Raw genomic sequence first — 17,856 nt, 5'->3', positions numbered from 1 at the left:
ATAGTTGTGGCACACAGGCTTAGCTGCTCCTTGGCACGAGGACATGTGGGAATCTTCCTGGATCAGGAATAGAACCTGTGTCTCCTGCATTGGCAGGCGGATTCTTTACCGATGAGCCACCAGGCGAGCCCTGAGCCAGGCATTTGTAACCTTCAAAGGGCAAAGGCCTGACAGTGTTAGTCACCCAGTCATGTCCGACTCCTTTGTGACCCCGTGGACTGTAGCCGGCCAGGCTCCTCTGCCCATGGGATTTTCCACACAAGAACACTGGAGTGGGTCGCCATTCCCTTCTCCAGGGGATCTTCTCTACTCAGGGATAGAACCCAGGTCTCTTGCACTGTGGGCAGATTCTTCACCCTCTGATCCACCAGGGAAGTCTGGCAAAGGCCTGGGAACTCTGCTAATTTCCAGCAGCATGGGGGAAAAAACTGGGAAAGGGAAGACCTGGGTTTGTATCTGGACTCTATCTCCTTGTTGAAGTTGTTTTTCTTTCTTAACAATGAAGTGCGTGTAAATGAACTAAATTACACAAGTTGTATAAATTAGAATTAATATTTATTTCATAGTATGATACCATCATGGATTACAAAGACAATATTTAAAAGACTAGTTCAGTGGCTGTGACAGAGTTGTACTCAAAAGTTTGTGCCTTTCATTCTTTTATTGGAGTAACACTCTCTCGAGTCTCATCTCTCAATCATTTCTTACTGAGGTGCTTACAAGGTTGGGGATTACTACCAGGACTATGATAGTAATACTTTCAGTTTACCATAAAAACTATCTTGAGATTTTTAGGCAGAGTCCTTCAGCCAAACCTTTCTGTTTTCAAAGATGAGCACAAAGGTTCAGAGGTTTCGTGGCTTGGCCAGATCACCCAGACAGGTAATTACGGAACCGGTGATTGAACTAACATGTCGGCATACTTTCTACTTTGGACTCCTCTCAATGCTGGCACATAAACCCTATCGTTCCACGCTCTATAAAAAGAACAGAAACAACCATGGACGACAGTAAAGAGTGAATGCCAGGGCTCTACATGCACCATGGGGGTGTGTGACCTGCGGAGACTCACCTCCAGGCTGTTGCTTCTGACTCACGCCTATCTACGCACCCCAGCTCCGCCGCTTTCCCCCGCCAACACCCACACTTCCACCTTTTCAGCCCTTCCAGGTTCTCCCAGGACCGTCTCCCCTTCCCGTTATCACAGACTGGTCGGTTGTTAACAGAGGAAGGGAGGGGGAGCCCCGTTACTAGGGCTAGGCTAGCAAGAATCTTCTGGAAGCTAAATGTAGAGCCGTGACTAAGCTTGAAGTCTTAGGGTGGCGGCGGGGCAGGGGGCGAAGGGCGGGGGAGGGAGACTTGGGTGGGGCAGTTTGTTTGTTGAAGAGTGTTCCTACGAGCCAGTCCCCGCCTCTGAGCCCAGAGAGCTCCAGAAAGTTCCTGACACAGCCCGAAACGGGGGCAAGGAGCCAGAGCGAGTAAGACCCCGATGGAGCGGGGCGGGGCCTGACGGCGGGGCTGGCCGCGGAGTTGCCTGGCCGGTGCCGGCGTTCTTCGGTTGTCTTTTTCAAAATGGGATTAAAGGAGTCAGTAAAGGAGAGACCTTTAGAGTTTCCCTCAAACTCGCTAATATGTTGGGTGAAAACACTGGACAGGTTTGTAACTGACACAAGTAAGTCGGATGGATTGGGGTTGCCAGAAGCTAGAAGGTCCCCACCGCCCGAGGCGGGTGCGCCGCAGCCCTGGGCAGGGATTGGCTACAGCTGGGAGCTTGCTGTCTTCTCTCTGCCGCCGTCCCATCTCCCGAATCTAGTCCCTGGCTCTCCTGGGGACGTCTGGATGGGTAAAAAGGTGGAAGATCCTCTGGGGTGATTCTGATCTTCCGGACTCCCCCGCCCCCTTACCCTGTATTTCCTGTGTGCCCTCCCTCCTTCCCCGCCGTGCCCTTTCCTCCGATTTCCTGCTGGGCGGTACTGGCGCCCGTGGGGTGGGGCAGGTTGGCTCGGCATCCCGAATTCGCTGCGATACCTGACCCCTTAACGTCTCTACGTGAGCTGGAGTTAGGAGAGGACTGATGGGGTTGCTATATCCTACTGAACTGCACTGGATACTTTGCGGGTGACCCTTGGGGATGGATTTAAGGTGATCAGTTGGAATAAAGAATGATGACAGTTGCCCTTTCTTATTCCTACCTTGAGGCTCGCCCCCTCAGAAATCGCCAGTGTTGACTTTTCACCTGAAAACCATTTATTTTAACTGAAAGCCCATGCTTCTGTGCACTTCTCTCACAATTACGTTATTGCTTTGGTATCCTTTTCATTTTTAATGACAGAATCCAGTTAAACACCAGGAGTAACTATGTGTTAATAACGTAGTATCTTGGATTTAAAATCAGTCACATTACCATAACAATCTAATTTTTCAGGGCTGGCATAGGGAAGTAGGTGAGATTGGAATTAGGGAAGGTGTTAGATTTTAAAAATGCTTTTTGATCGACCATTATTTTTCCCTGATGCACCTCCTCCCCCCCACCCCCACCCCGAGTTCCTGCTGCTACCGCAATCACCTTCTCCAGGAATGACTTTGCATTCTTTGTCCCTCAGCTTCATGTTGAAGGTGATTATTTTCAAAGTAGTCTGTGCAAGGGACTGTGCAGTAACATTATATATTGACTTCCTAATAAAACACCCTGATAATCTTAACTGGTTTAGCCATAGGAACTCATTTTCTCCAAATTAATTTCTGGAGATTTCCCTAATCTCTCTTATCAAAGGTGTTTGTTAGGTCTTTCCCAATGTCCACCCACCCTCCCCATCCCTTGCCACCTCCCCCTAAAGTAGTGTGACTGCTTCAAGAGTTATTGTATTATCTGCAGATGACAGTCACAGATGGTACTGCAGTTCTGTGGGGGTAGAGGAGGTCGTGTTCCAACCGCATATCCCCATGAAGGGTGACTCACATTGTGGCTACAGTCCACCGTGCTACAGTTCACCTACCCTGAGGATTAAACCTGTGTTTATATGCTGGCCTGCAAGTCTAAGCATCTCTTAGATTTCCATTTCCAAACTTACAGGGACAGGTCTACCTCTACATGTTATTACCATTAATATTAAGAGTTTCTTCTAATGCAAGTATTTAGTGAAAGATTTGGTGGGCCTTGAGATACACACACTCACAAAGTGTTTTTCCAGAATGTTGACACAATTTTTTTAAAAACTACTTTTGGTGAATTCACATAAACCATTTTAAAGTGTAGAATTTAGTGGTACCTAGCCCAGTTTGTGCAATCACCACTTCCACCTGGTTCCAGAATCTCTGTAATCCCCAGATACAATTGACTTTTAAAGGGGCTCACTCCCCAAGTCGTGAGGATTGTGCCAGGCCTTTTCCCACAAACAGGCTGTGGAGGGGACTCTTCCCAGAATTCTAGCAACAGTTAAAGCAAGAAGCATCTGCAGGGGAAGGAAGCCTGTGGTTAAGGCTTCCTGGTGCAGTGCTGCAGGTTTTTTCAATCACTCTTCTAAATTAACCAGTATTAAACCTCTAGCATTAACCGTATTATCTGACATAGTTGTTTAGGATTATACATTGTCAAAGCAGAAAGATTACCGATTGTGAAACCTAGGGTAGACCCAGAACCCAGAACCAGACATGCACAAAGCCCTGTGGGCAGCAGAGCAAAAAACAATAAAACCTCAGTTGGAATCCAGGTTCAACATCTTCCCTGAACCCGTTTTTTTAACCTTGAAATAAATTTAAGCCAGTGACTTTTAAGTCTCCACATACGTCCACCTGTGGAAGCCAAACACTGCCTATACTCAATATGGTGGAATGGGAATTAATAAACATGTAAAAGGCCCCTGGTACAGTACCTGGTAGGTAAGCACACTGAAATACTGGGGGTCCGTCCTCCTGCTGGGGCATGAAACAGTGACACCTCTCTAAGGTACTCACTGGGATACTTAAAATGTAGGTAACCAGTACTGGAAACACAGCATTTTTATCTCAGCATTCTTTTAAGAAATTAAACTTTAGCATCAGGCCAAACCCTTCCATTTTAAACTGTGAGACTTGAGGATCACAGTGGCTAACGCAATCATGCATAATTAGGCAAGCCATACTAGAATTCACATTTCCTCAGTGCCAATTTAGGACTCACCTTCTCTTTCATGCTGAATCTAGATTAAGTAACAAGGCTCTAAGGTATCACCTGTACTAACAAGCAGCAGCACCCATGACTTCCAATCTAACTGCCTCTTATTTGCCTGCTTCTCCAGGAATACTGCCACTACAGGCACCTTTTGAGTTCACCCGTAAAGTATGGACCCCCCGCCCAACCTTGAGGCTACCATGCCAGTAACCCTTAACATTTTCTGGATTCACAAACACAACCATTCAAATGAGCAGCTTTATGTTTCCCAAGGATACTATTTGCCTAAAAGAAATGTGTCATAATGCTATATTCTTCTTTTCTGGATCCCTGACCTTATCTAAGAGGCCAATTGCAGTTCATTTTTGGATACTGTAAAACAGACAACCTCTACAGATCCTTCTAACTTCAAAATAAAAACACAGAAGCAAACATCACTCGAATTATTTGAGTTTATTTACTTGGAAGTAAACAGAAACGGGTGAAAAATAGCTTGAGTTTGGCATGAATACTACAAAAAGAAACTGACAAAAGATGGCACTATACATTCAGCTCTATACTTAAGACTCTGGAAAAAAGAGTTCCTAATTTCATAAAAGGGACAGTTCAACATCTCAAACAGCTTGCATAGCTGATGGCTGATGAAAGGCAGATATATAAGGCAATGCAAAGCCTTGGATCCCAACAGTCTCCATAACAAACATGAGCAATCCAGGGAAGGATTCCTAATCCACCTCCTCAATGGTGGGGCCAGACCCAGAGCCCCCTTTAGGGCCCTGAGCCCCAAAGCCGCCAGCCCCGGGGCCGCCCGCCCCCTGGTACAGTCTGCTGATGATGGGGTTACACACCTGCTCCAGCTCCTTCCTCTTGTGCTCAAACTCGTCCTTCTCCGCCAAGGTGTTGGCGTCCAGCCAGGAAATCACCTCCTGGCACTTGTCCAGCACCTTCTTCTTGTCCGCCTCGCTGATCTTGCCCTTCAGCCCCTCATCCTCCACGGCGCTCTTCATGTTGAAGGCGTACGACTCCAGCGCGTTCTTGGCAGACACCCTCTCGCGCTGGACCTCGTCCTCCGCCTTGTACTTTTCCGCCTCCTGCACCATGCGCTCGATCTCCTCCTTGCTCAGCCGGCCCTTGTCGTTGGTGATGGTGATCTTGTTGGCCTTGCCCGTGCTCTTGTCCGTGGCCGTGACGTTCAGGATGCCATTGGCGTCGATGTCGAAGGTCACCTCGATCTGGGGCACCCCCCGCGGGGCCGGCGGGATGCCGCTCAGCTCGAAGCGCCCCAGCAGGTTGTTGTCCCGCGTCATGGCCCTCTCGCCCTCGTACACCTGGATCAGCACGCCTGGCTGGTTGTCCGAGTAGGTGGTGAAGATCTGCGTCTGCTTCGTGGGGATGGTGGAGTTGCGCTTGATCAGGGCGGTCATCACGCCTCCGGCCGTCTCCAGTCCCAGCGACAGGGGAGCCACGTCCAGCAACAGCAGGTCCTGCACGTTCTCCGACTTGTCCCCCATCAGGATGGCCGCCTGCACCGCCGCCCCGTACGCCACCGCCTCGTCGGGGTTGATGCTCTTGTTGAGGTCGCGCCCGTTGAAGAAGTCCTGCAGCAGCTTCTGCACCTTGGGGATGCGGGTGGAGCCCCCCACCAGGACCAGGTCGTGGATCTGCGCCTTGTCCAGCTTGGCGTCGCGCAGCGCCTTCTCCACGGGCTCCAGGGTGCTCCGGAACAGGTCGGAGCACAGCTCCTCGAACCGCGCCCTGGTGATGGACGTGTAGAAGTCGATGCCCTCGAACAGGGAGTCGATCTCCAGGCTGGCCTGGGTGCTGGACGACAAGGTTCTCTTGGCCCGCTCGCATGCGGTGCGCGCCGCCGCCACACGCCCGCTTGTTCTGGCTGATGTCCTTCTTGTGCTTCCTCTTGAACTCCTCCACGAAGTGGTTCACCAGCCTGTTGTCGAAGTCCTCCCCCGCCCAGGTGCGTGTCCCCGCCGTGGCCTTCACCTCGAAGATGCCGTCGTCGATCGTCAGGATGGACACGTCGAACGTGCCCCCTCCCAGATCAAAGATGAGCACGTTGCGCTCGCCCTTGCCCGTCCTGTCCAGGCCGTAGGCGATTGCGGCGGCCGTGGGCTCGTTGATGATCCTCAGCACGTTCAGCCCCGCGATCACCCCCGCGTCCTTGGTGGCCTGCCGCTGCGAGTCGTTGAAGTAGGCCGGCACGGTGATCACCGCGTTGGTCACCGGGTGACCCAGGTACGCCTCGGCGATCTCCTTCATCTTGGTCAGCACCATCGACGAGATCTCCTCCGGGTAGAACGCCTTGGTCTCCCCTTTGTAGCTGACCTGCACCTTAGGCTTGTCTCCGTCGTTGATGACGCGGAAAGGCCAGTGCTTCATGTCCGACTGCACCACCGGGTCTCCGAACTTGCGGCCGATCAGCCGCTTCGCGTCGAACACCGTGTTCTGCGGGTTCAGCGCCACCTGGTTCTTGGCCGCATCGCCGATGAGCCGCTCGGTATCGGTGAAGGCCACGTAGCTGGGGGTGGTGCGGTTGCCCTGGTCGTTGGCGATGATCTCCACCTTGCCGTGCTGGAACACCCCTACGCAGGAGTAGGTGGTGCCCAGGTCGATGCCGATAGCCATGTTTTTCGCCATGCCGGTGCCCTGCCTTTTCGGCTCCGAGATAAGCTTCAAACCTGAAAACGGCCCACAGGATCAACGACGTGAAGCTCTGGTGCCCCTCGGGGCGGTCCTTGGAGATAGCGGGTCTGCGGAAGCTGTTCTCACGGACTAAGCCGCAAGTTTTATCAGCTCTCTCCAGGCTGCTGTTTCTCCTCGGGCGGCTCTGTGTTTATAATTCTTCATCAAGCCCCGCCTTTTCCCTCGTCAGCCAATGACCGAGTTCAGTGGGGCTGCCAGGTCGGGAATATTCCAGGGGTTTCGCCTCAAGTCCTGCCCCCTGGCTTTCTGGGACCAATCGGCGCCCTGGATGCCACTCCTCCCAGAACTCTCCAGACTCTTCTGGGACTTGCTGGTTGGCACTGTCTCGGAAAGGGGTAATGGGAGGGGAAGCGGTAGGAGGGGCTGGTGGGTCGGGACTTCGGGCGGTGGTGTTGACGCCGCCCTGCTCTAGTCGCGTTACAATGGAGGTGCTGCCTCTGACCTCACGGGCTAGTAGAGAATTAGGATGCTAGGTCTGGACCCAGCTCAAAGTCGCAGGGCGGGGCGGGTGGGGGGTGGGGGGACACCGCCTGCGCAGTTTGGCTATTGAAGGAGCCCCAAGTTATAGGGGCTCCCCATCCGAACCGTATCAAACTGGATCGAAGGCGGCGGGACACTAGGTGAGTCACAAGTGCTGTGACTGGAATGGGCTGGGAATAGGCAAGACTAGTAGATCCTGGTTTGAGGAGGTATTGGAAACTTCTCTAGTTTGTTTAAATATAGGTATGGGGGCATTGGTTAGTCAGGGAAGGGGCATCCTTTAAGGGCCGCAAACGTGGCTGGATTGCTTAGAGCTACCAAAAAAAAAGTGAAGGAGCTGGTAGGTTATTGTCTCCAGATAACAGGAGTTCTGTTTTTGAGAAGATTAGAGAAAGTCTTAGAGAGCACCACCTTACCTGAGAAAACTCATGAGGGCTTGATTGGGTTCTTAGCGGCATTCTTCAGACTGGCCGAAATCTCAACAATCCCTAATAGAGGGTAAAAGACGACCGACAGGGTTGCTAAACCCACTTGTGGAGAGTGATGTCTCTTGAGGAGACTAGAACTTAAAATAATTAGTTCAGCAGGAGACTTGTACCATATTCAGTTCAGTTCATTCAGTCGTGTCCTACTCTTTGCGACCCCATGACTCGCCCCCTGTCCATCACCAACTCCTGGAGTTCACTCAGACCCACATCCATCGAGTCAGTGATGCCATCCAGCCATCTCATCCTCTGTTGTCCCCTTCTCCTGCCCCCAATCCCTCCCAGCATCAGAGTCTTCCAATGAGTCAACTCTTCGCATGAGGTGGCCAAAGTACTGGAGTTTCAGCTTTAGCATCATTCCTTCCAAAGAAATCCCAGGGCTGATCTCCTTCAGAATGGACTGGTTGGATCTCCTTGCAGTCCAAGGGACTCTGAAGAGTCTTCTCCAACACCACAGTTCAAAAGCATCAATTCTTCGGCACTCAGCCTTCTTCACAGTCCAACTCTCACATCCATACATGACCACAGGAAAAACCATGGCCTTGACTAGATGGACCTTTGTTGGCAAAGTAATGTCTCTGCTTTTGAATATGCTATCTAGGTTGGTCATAACTTTCCTTCAAGGAGTAAGCTATCACAGACACAGGACAGTGGAGTCAGGCCCTGTGAGGAATTGAAATCAATATGCCACTGCCCTCCCTCTTCATTCCTGTTAGCTAGGAGTTTTTCTGTCTTGTCCAAAAACCTTGTTTGGAAGAGATATTTGTACAGGGATTATATGGCAGGATTATTCATAATAGCCATAAAATGGAAACCACTTAAGTGCCACAGAAAGAATGAATAAACAAATGTGGTATATACATACAGAAAAAGTTATTCAGCTGTAAAGATGCAAGAAATTATGACATATGCTGTAAAGTAGATGAATTTTTAAGATATTATGGTAGGTAAGCCAGTCACAAAAAGAAAAATAGTGTATAATTTCACTCATGTGAGGTACTTAGAAGAGTCAAATTCTGAGAGACAAAAAGTAGGCCAAAAAAAAAAAAAAATGTAGACTAGTGGTGGTCCAAGGGTTGGGAGAAGAGGGGAAATGAGTTGTTTAATGGGTATAAAATTTGTTTTGCAAGATAAAAATTCTGGACATTCGTTGACCAACAATGTGAGTGGACTTACTTCTGAATTGTATGCCAAAAATTGGTTAAGAGGGTAAATTTTATGTTGTGTGTGTTTTACCACAGTTAAAAATAAATAAAAATTTAAAGAAAATAAAAAAATGTTCTCACTGAAAAACTTTTATCTCATTCTTTTCCCACAGGCCTAGGAAAACCATGGCTGCAGCTAAGGGAACAGCCATCGGCATCGACCTGGGCACCACCTACTCCTGTGTGGGGGTGTTCCAACACGGCAAGGTGGAGATCATCGCCAACGACCAGGGCAACCGCACCACCCCCAGCTACGTGGCCTTCACTGATACTGAGCGGCTCATCGGCGATGCAGCCAAGAACCAGGTAGCCATGAATCCCCAGAACACTGTCTTTGATGCCAAACGTCTGATAGGCAGAAAATTTAATGATCCTGTCGTGCAATCAGATATGAAACTTTGGCCTTTCCAAGTAATCAATGAAGGAGGCAAGCCCAAGGTAATGGTGTCCTACAAAGGGGAAAAGAAAGCTTTTTATCCTGAAGAAATCTCTTCTATGGTACTAACTAAGATGAAGGAGACTGCTGAGGCTTTTTTGGGCTACACTGTCACCAATGCTGTGATCACTGTGCCAGCCTACTTCAATGACTCTCAACGCCAGGCCACCAAGGATGCGGGTGTTATCGCAGGTCTCAATGTGCTAAGAATTATCAATGAACCCACTGCTGCTGCCATTGCCTATGGCTTAGATAAAGCAGGTCAGGGAGAGCGACATGTCTTGATCTTTGATCTGGGTGGAGGCACATTTGATGTGTCCGTCCTGACCATAGATGATGGGATTTTTGAGGTTAAGGCCACAGCTGGGGACACCCACTTGGGTGGAGAGGATTTTGACAACAGGCTTGTGAGCCACTTTGTGGAAGAGTTCAAGAGGAAACATAAGAAGGACATCAGCCAGAACAAGCGGGCTGTGAGGCGGTTGCGCACTGCCTGCGAAAGGGCCAAGAGGACCCTGTCATCTAGCACCCAGGCCAACTTGGAAATTGACTCACTTTATGAAGGCATTGACTTCTACACATCCATCACCAGAGCCCGGTTTGAAGAGTTGTGTGCAGACCTGTTTAGGGGCACCCTGGAGCCTGTGGAGAAGGCTCTTCGGGATGCCAAGATGGATAAAGCTAAAATCCATGACATTGTCTTAGTAGGGGGCTCTACGCGAATCCCTAAGGTTCAGAGGCTGTTGCAGGACTACTTTAATGGTCGTGATCTCAACAAGAGCATCAACCCCGATGAGGCAGTTGCCTATGGGGCTGCAGTTCAGGCAGCCATTTTGATGGGGGATAAGTCTGAAAAGGTACAGGACCTGCTTTTGTTGGACGTGGCTCCCCTGTCTTTAGGGTTGGAGACTGCAGGGGGAGTCATGACTGTATTAATCAAGCGCAACTCCACCATCCCCACAAAGCAGACACAGATTTTCACCACCTATTCAGACAATCAGCCGGGCGTGCTGATCCAGGTGTATGAGGGCGAGAGGGCCATGACTCGGGACAACAACCTGCTGGGGCGCTTTGATCTGACTGGAATCCCTCCTGCACCCAGGGGAGTGCCTCAGATTGAGGTGACCTTTGACATCGATGCCAATGGTATTCTCAATGTCACAGCTATGGACAAGAGCACAGGCAAGGCCAACAAGATCACCATTACCAATGACAAGGGCCGGCTGAGCAAGGAAGAGATCGAGCGCATGGTTCTGGATGCTGAAAAATACAAAGCTGAGGATGAGGTCCAGAGAGAGAAAATTGCTGCAAAAAATGCCTTAGAATCCTATGCTTTTAACATGAAGAGTGCTGTGAGTGATGAAGGCCTACAGGGCAAGATTAGTGAGTCTGATAAAAAGAAAATACTGAGTAAATGCAATGAGGTCCTTTTGTGGCTGGAGGCCAATCAACTGGCTGAGAAAGATGAGTTTGATCATAAGAGAAAGGAATTGGAGCAAGTGTGTAACCCAATCATCACAAAACTCTATCAGGGAGGATGCACTGGGCCTTCCTGTGGAACAGGGTATACACCTGGAAGGGCTGCAACAGGCCCCACAATTGAAGAAGTAGATTAATCTTATGTGGAGCTGGACGGTTCTAGGGTGCCTCTAAGATGAATTTTGTTGCCCTCATCTTCAAACATGGTTATGATTCCTGAATTGACTGGACCTGAATGTAAGTGATCATCTCTTTTGGATTCTGATGGAGGAGTCTCATATACCATCTTTTCACACTCCAATAATTTTCTGACACATTCCAACAAATTTCTGACTCTGGAATGAGACTCTTAGGAAAACTAGGCACCTCTCGGAACCATTTGAAGAATTTGAATGTCTGTTATTTATTTCCAGCCTTCCCAACTTCCTTTTTCCTGTGTGGATGGTTATTTGTCCCTCAGTAAATTTGTTCCTAAAGCAAATTACTTGTGGTATTTTTAGATTATGAGTGTATCTTGTAAAGTAGGGAAAGGCAGAGTGTGTGGAGTGACCACGTGTGGTCTGTTTGTGAGCTAATTGTGAATGATTAAGCTGGTAAGGGCGAAGTATTTGAGTTTTCATGAGCTGATTGAAGAAGGAAAAAATTTTTTGATTATCAGGCACCTTTAACCTTTAGCCCCAGTTAGAGTGCTGCTGCTGCTGCTAAGTCGCTTCAGTCGGGCCCGACTCTGAGCCTACCAGGCTCCTCCATCCATGGGATTTTCCAGGCAAGAGTATTGGAGTGGGTTGTCATTGCCTTCTCCCCAGTTAGAGTAGCTGCTAATTTAGAGACCGCTTTTAAATAATTGACTGATTTAGGTGTTTCAGGTTAAGCTGGGGAGTTGGGGCAAGGACCGGAACTTCTGCTTCTTGTCCTGATGTCACTCATAGGTGGGGCCTAGGAGATCCAGCCCCTGGGCACTCAATATTACAGTCCTTTACTTGCTGAATATATTTCTTAAAAAACTTACTAACAAATGTGTACTTTTATGCAAGAAGAGAAGTGAAAAACTTATGATGAGCTTATTCCTTAAAAAATACCTTCCCCTATTGTGTCATAATTTTGCATACTTATCAAGCCTGGGGGAACATGATATAAGTATGTTTAACTGCATTTACTGCATTTGTGTCCCTTTGTGTTTGAGAGGGAAATATTTGGAAATGAAATATTAGAATGGGTATTTTTATCCCCGATCCAGTGTGTTCTGTTTTACTCAGTCCTTTATAGGACAGCCGTAGGCAAAGTATAAAAGAAATGTGGACTGAGAGTAATGTGTTTATTGGGAACCTTTGATAAAATCAAGATTTGCTGGCGTACAGGCTCTTGATCTTTTTTTTGTTGCTGTTGTTACCCAAGTGTAGCATGCAGAGAAAAGTGTACAAATCATCATGGATTTTCACAAGCTCCCCGGCAGTCAGTCTGCAATAGGAAGTGTCTTTAGGGTAAGAGCAAATCGGGCTGGAAGTGAATTTATTGTCATAGAAAGGAATAAAAACCTAAGAGGCGGTGAGCCAAGCCTTTTCGACCCTCCTGGCGCAGTTGGGGCCCGCGCCTGCGCGGTGGGCGCTCGCCCCTCCGGGAGGAAGTCGGAAGGCGGGAAGCCCCGCCCCTCTCCCGGCTTTGGCTTTTTCGTCAGTTTTACCCGGCCGGCTCCCCCTGAGCGGCAAGCCAGCCGTTCGCTCTCCTCCATCACTCGGAGCTCTCCGCTGTGCCACCCCGCTGCGCCTGCGCGACCCCACCCCGCCCCACGCGCGGGCTCGCGATCCAATTCCCGCCAGGCCTCCGGCCCACGGCACCCGGCCCGCGCCTTCCCGGTCCGGCGGAGAGCAAGCACCATGGTAGGTACCGTGACGTCACAAGGGGGCGCCCTTGGGGAGCGCGGGCGGTTGGGATGGTTCGGGGCAGGGTGGGCGTCCCTTTGGAGGCTTTGTTCCTCTGGGCTGGCGTTGGGCCCTAGATTTTTCCCTCCATTATTGGTTTCTGCACCTCAACTTCTTTGAGAAGAGACTTGGAAGCAAACGGAATTTTTTTACCCCCTATGAGGGAGTCAGCAGGGACTGTAGATCTCAAAGAGCATTTCCCTGACGGAGACCAGGCTCCGAGAAGGAGCGGGTGGAATACTTTGTACAATTCTCTAGGAGGAGTGGGCAGGACCCCAGGAGAGATAGTCCATTGAGGCAGACCCGACGTGTGCAGGGCAGATGACTCTGGGGCTTTATGTCAGGGGCTCGTAGTGTGCATCATCGTCAGGGCTGCAGCTGTTCATTCGAGTATTCCTTCCTGTGTATTCCTGTGAAGTATTCCTTCATGTGAAGTTTAGAGAACTGCCAGAGATGTGGCGGGATCCCAATGCCAATGTTTGGTAATACTGGCAGGGATTCACACCTCTTTACTATGTCCCTTCCCATATGATGGTTTTCCCCCTCTCGCCCAATAGCTCTTCTATTCCTTTTTCAAGTCCCTTGTCGGCAAGGATGTGGTCGTGGAACTCAAGAATGACCTGAGGTAGGTACTTGTTCCCACAAGTTTGTAGGGGGTGGATGTGCCAAGCGCCCTGGAACCTGTTTAACTTGACGAGTATTTGAGCACTAGGCAAGGTGGGAGAGATACAAAAGGAAGAAACGACTTGTGCCTTAAATTTACAGATTAGCTGGGGAGTTGTATCATGTATTGGAAAACAATATAAAGAAATATATAAGTAGTAAGTACCAGAGAGAAGACAGGGCAGACCCAACTTCTAGAAATCGAAGTATCAGTTCCACAAGTAACGATGTATGTAGAAAGATGTTGGTAGATTTGTGTGTGTGTGTAATAGACACAAGTTGGGGGGGCAATAGCCATAATTAGGGAATGGGTTCGATTGTGGTATTTCCATATAATATAGCTGTTACATAGAAATGAGATACCAATAGGAAAAGCTATTGCAGTACTGTATATGTGGCATAATCTCGCTTTTGTTGAAGAAAATATAAAAGATACACAGGAGACCAGTGCAGCTCCTTCTGTCTGTACTGTTTTACATCCCCTGTCCCCTTGTATCCTTAGCTTCTAATCATCTCTCAGGACTTGGATTAAACGCTATATCCCTGGACTTTCCTGGTTCTAGCCAAGTACACCCTTCTGTTACAAAGTCTTTTTCCTTGCTAGTGGGTGCTTCTCAAATTGTGATTTCATAGAAATGTATTAACTGTTTAGGAACCGTCTTTCCTACAGGGCCAAGACCATTAGGTACACAGCTTACCACTGTGTACCTAATGTCTAACACAGGCCTGAATAAATTGTTTAACTCATTTTATTTTCAGAACATCTCTACATGGCATACACTATTGTTGCTGTTTTACACATGAGGAAACTGAAGGTTGGATAGATTAAGAAACTTGGTTAATTAATTGTTAGGTCTACACAACTAGTAAAAGACAAAATCAGAACTTACTTAAATTCCATTATCTGCCCCCCCCACCCCCATACGTTTTTAATGGGCTTCCCTGATAGCTCAGTTGGTAAAGAATCCACCTGGAATGCAGAAGATCCTGGGTCAGGAAGATCCACTGGAGCAGGGATAGGCTACCCACTCTAGTATTCTTGGGCTTCCCTTGTGGCTCAGCTGGTAAAGAATCCGCCTGCAATGCAGGAAACCTGGGTTTGATCCCTGGGTTGGGAAGATCCCCTGGAGAAGGGAAAGGCTACCCACTCTGGTATTCTGGCCTGGAGAATTCCACGGACTTTATAGTCCATGGGGTCGCAAAGAGTCAGACATAACTGAGAAACTTTGATTTCACCTCTTTTTAAATTAAAAACAGGGTCGTAGTCTCTATGCAGTTGTGAAACTTGCTTTTCACTTAACAGTATGTTGTGGGTATTTTCCATGTCAATAAAGTTGATGTTTAACGTTGTTAATGTCTGAATAGCATTTTTCTAAGCTGGCTAGAACTGATTTAAGCAAAACCTTGCTGCTGGACACTTAGGCTGTTCCCAGTTCTTCGTTTTTACAAGTGATTTTGCCCTGAACATCCTCAAGCATAAATCTTTGTATACATCTCATTTCATTAGAAGAAAAAAAGAATCCTTTGAATGAAATGTACATTTTAAATATCAAAACATACTACCTGACTGTCCTTTAGAAAGTTTGAGTCAATGTATTCTCTCCCTAGCAGTTTCTTCTACATTTCTATGTGAGGTAATTTCTTAGTGGGGGAAACATTGACATGGTGGAATGGTGAAGCAAGGGATTTATTTGCCTTTTAGGTCAGAGATTTCTGATCTATGGTACCTGCAATGCATATGATATTGATGGCATATAAATTGGGTCCATGTAGAGAGACAAGTGTGGAAAACCACAACTACTTTCATCACTTCTGTAAGATGACTTGTTTTTTATTTTCCTCTTTTTTTCTTCCTGGGTTTTGCAAATGGCAAGAATAACTGTTGTTATAGCCTCAGACCCTAAAGCAAGGACTTAAAAGATTCAAAGGTAATCCATTGGGTTGGGAGAAGTGCTCTTTCTCTCATGCTGGGTGTCAGACCACTTTTGTGCCAAGTATCTCATTCTAAAGGGACTGAAGAAAAGTTACCACTTTATGCCATTCCTGAAAGTTATTTCACAGCTGCAGTAGGTGATAGGGCACCATCAAAGGGTTTTTTTTTTTTTTAAGCATCCAGGAATATGGGGAAATCACCACTGAGGCAGTTGGTCTGACTGGATTTCAAATACTTAGAATTTTACAAAAACTAGGGTCCAACAGAGAACCGACAACTTGAATTTTGGCAAGATAAGGATGTTTTAAAAACTATTAACAATTTTTAAATACAAAAAGGCAATTAAAGAGCAGTTATTCTTACAGAAAAAACTATTGACAACCTTTACCACACTATACACATACTACACTAGCTTATGTTTCCCCTTTTGTCATAGATTCTTGGAATCTTTGCGTGCACATTAGTGTTTGAGAAACAGGTTCTAAGGAACTTAGAATCTGGGAGTGACATGCAGGATGGTTAGGATGAAGGCAGCCAGGCTGGAGGCTAGCGTGGATTGAACTGTAATGTCATTAGACCTTGGTTTGTCAAAGAGAATTATAGAAATTGCAGAAATGTTAGACATCAGCAAACAATGGAGATTTGTAGGACATGAAGGGTCCTCGATTTACAGGGTTTGAGGTTGTGAGAGTGTTGAAACCATGAGCAGAAATTAAAGGATTGGGAGAGAGTCTGGCTTGAAGCACTGGTATTTAGATGGCATTCCTCTTTAACGTTGCAGGGGGCTCATGGATTGAGGGAGAGGACATCCCTTGTGCCTACATCATCAAGAACACTGCTAGTTTGTTGATTTATATACATTACATATGGGGCTCTGGTTCCAAAGCAGTAGTATTTGAAAAGAACTGATGATTTGGGGGGTCAGACAGGCCTGGATCAAAGTCCTTGTTCTAAACTTGGCCAAGTTACAAAATGTTTCTGGGCCCCTGGATGTTTCATAATAGCTACCTAATGAAATGGCTGTAAAGATTACAAATACTATGGAGAATACAGGTCTGGCACATAACAATTGTTTGATGGCAGCACAAGAGTGAGTTGGTTTAGGGAGAAGAGATGTGAGGTCTAAAATAACACACTGCTCTGGAAGCACTTTCTTGCGTACTCCAGAGCTTAGTCATGCCCCTTTCTGGTTGTACCTTTTCTGGTTTCTTCCAGTCCTTTACTTCCCCCAACCATGTTCTTATCCCCTGCTCTGAAGTCACCTCTGTGTTGACTTTGGTATAAATTAATTTGGTTTTACCCTCTCTTTGCCCATAACAGCATCTGTGGAACCCTCCATTCTGTGGATCAGGTGAGATTATAAGGGCCCTGAATGGGGTCTTGGGGAAGGATACGGGAGAGCTTGAGAGCTGGGTACTTTCATCTTGTCTCTAGTTTTAATGATGGTGTTCATCTTTTCTTAGTATCTCAACATCAAACTAACTGACATCAGTGTCACAGACCCTGAGAAATACCCTCACATGGTGAGTTGTGGATAGAGAAGAGGAATGCCTCTCAAAGAAAGCAGGGGGTCCCTGGCTGGATAGAGGGCATTTTTTAAGGATGTTTTCACATTTGCCTATCTTTGTCTAGTTATCAGTGAAGAACTGCTTCATCCGTGGCTCAGTGGTTCGGTATGTGCAGTTGCCAGCAGATGAAGTCGACACACAGTTGCTACAAGATGCAGCAAGGAAGGAGGCCTTGCAGCAGAAGCAATGATAGTTCCTCCTCCCTTCCCCTCCATTGGTGACCCTTAACATCATTTCCCAGCCCGGAGGCCTCCCTCCCATACTTCTTGAGGTGTTGTTTGTTTTTTTGATAGCAAAAGCTTTTTTTTTTTTTTTTAAAGAATGTGGATGAGAGGGCTAATAATGGGGAGCGGCTGTCCTCTGTTGAGTAGGCTGAGGAACTGAGAAGCCTTCCCTGTCTCCAGCACCTGCCTTTCTCTTCTTCCCTGGAGGTGGTGGGAGAATCTGTCAAATCTCTCCAGGGTGGCACGTGATTTATTGTGGGGAGGGAAGGAATCTATCCCGCATCGGGAATAAAATTTATGAAGCAAATTCGAGTTCTGGTTCTGTGTGCGCTTTGGGAAGGGGGCTGGAGAGTGGGTGGGAAAGGCGCGCTTAATTCGTCCAAGCCCTGTTACGCTCAATTACCCCAGCATTATCCGCTACTACTCCTGGTATAAACCATAGCATTACCCCAACTGGACTATGCCGTGTTTTCTGAACATTGGCATCAGTCTTACTGCTTTCTTTTTCTAATTTCGTATGTGACTCCTACTTCTCCCAGTGTGGGCGGGCCTTCCCTGCTCTTGGAGGAAATAAGTTTTTGAGGGGGGAAGGGAGG

At 47.7% G+C, this 17,856-nt stretch overlaps 3 protein-coding genes across 7 annotated transcripts; 2 read left to right on the top strand and 1 right to left on the bottom strand.

Annotated features, from left to right (window-relative positions):
• The first annotated feature begins 1,421 nt into the window (after positions 1 to 1,421).
• Positions 1,422 to 12,344, top strand: HSPA1L (heat shock protein family A (Hsp70) member 1 like). 5 transcript variants are annotated; one of them, XM_070361306.1, is made up of 2 exons: positions 1,422 to 1,478; positions 9,152 to 12,344. In XM_070361306.1, exon 2 carries the CDS (start codon positions 9,165 to 9,167, stop codon positions 11,088 to 11,090), a length of 1,926 nt encoding a protein of 641 aa, XP_070217407.1. In that variant the 5' UTR covers positions 1,422 to 1,478; positions 9,152 to 9,164; the 3' UTR covers positions 11,091 to 12,344. The 5 variants fall into 5 exon arrangements, with proteins under 5 accessions (XP_070217407.1, XP_070217404.1, XP_070217405.1 ...); XM_070361303.1 differs by lacking the exon at positions 1,422 to 1,478 and adding an exon at positions 1,487 to 1,655; XM_070361304.1 differs by lacking the exon at positions 1,422 to 1,478 and adding an exon at positions 1,512 to 1,672.
• On the bottom strand, positions 4,589 to 6,967 carry LOC102278697 (heat shock 70 kDa protein 1A). The gene is given in 2 exon segments (XM_005911049.3): positions 4,589 to 6,024; positions 6,026 to 6,967. Coding segments are annotated over 2 exon segments (1,926 nt in total). The 5' UTR covers positions 6,803 to 6,967; the 3' UTR covers positions 4,589 to 4,875.
• A 21-nt stretch (positions 12,345 to 12,365) lies between the features above and the next one.
• LSM2 (LSM2 homolog, U6 small nuclear RNA and mRNA degradation associated) lies at positions 12,366 to 17,349 on the top strand. Its single transcript, XM_070361307.1, has 5 exons — positions 12,366 to 12,830; positions 13,430 to 13,497; positions 16,789 to 16,819; positions 16,932 to 16,991; positions 17,101 to 17,349. Exons 1-5 carry the CDS (start codon positions 12,381 to 12,383, stop codon positions 17,224 to 17,226), a joined length of 735 nt encoding a protein of 244 aa, XP_070217408.1. The 5' UTR covers positions 12,366 to 12,380; the 3' UTR covers positions 17,227 to 17,349.
• Positions 17,350 to 17,856: the final 507 nt, after the last annotated feature.

Source organism: Bos mutus, chromosome 23 (assembly GCF_027580195.1).
Source record: "Bos mutus isolate GX-2022 chromosome 23, NWIPB_WYAK_1.1, whole genome shotgun sequence".
Lineage (NCBI taxonomy): Eukaryota > Metazoa > Chordata > Mammalia > Artiodactyla > Bovidae > Bos > Bos mutus.
This window is presented reverse-complemented; position numbering and strand designations above follow the sequence as displayed.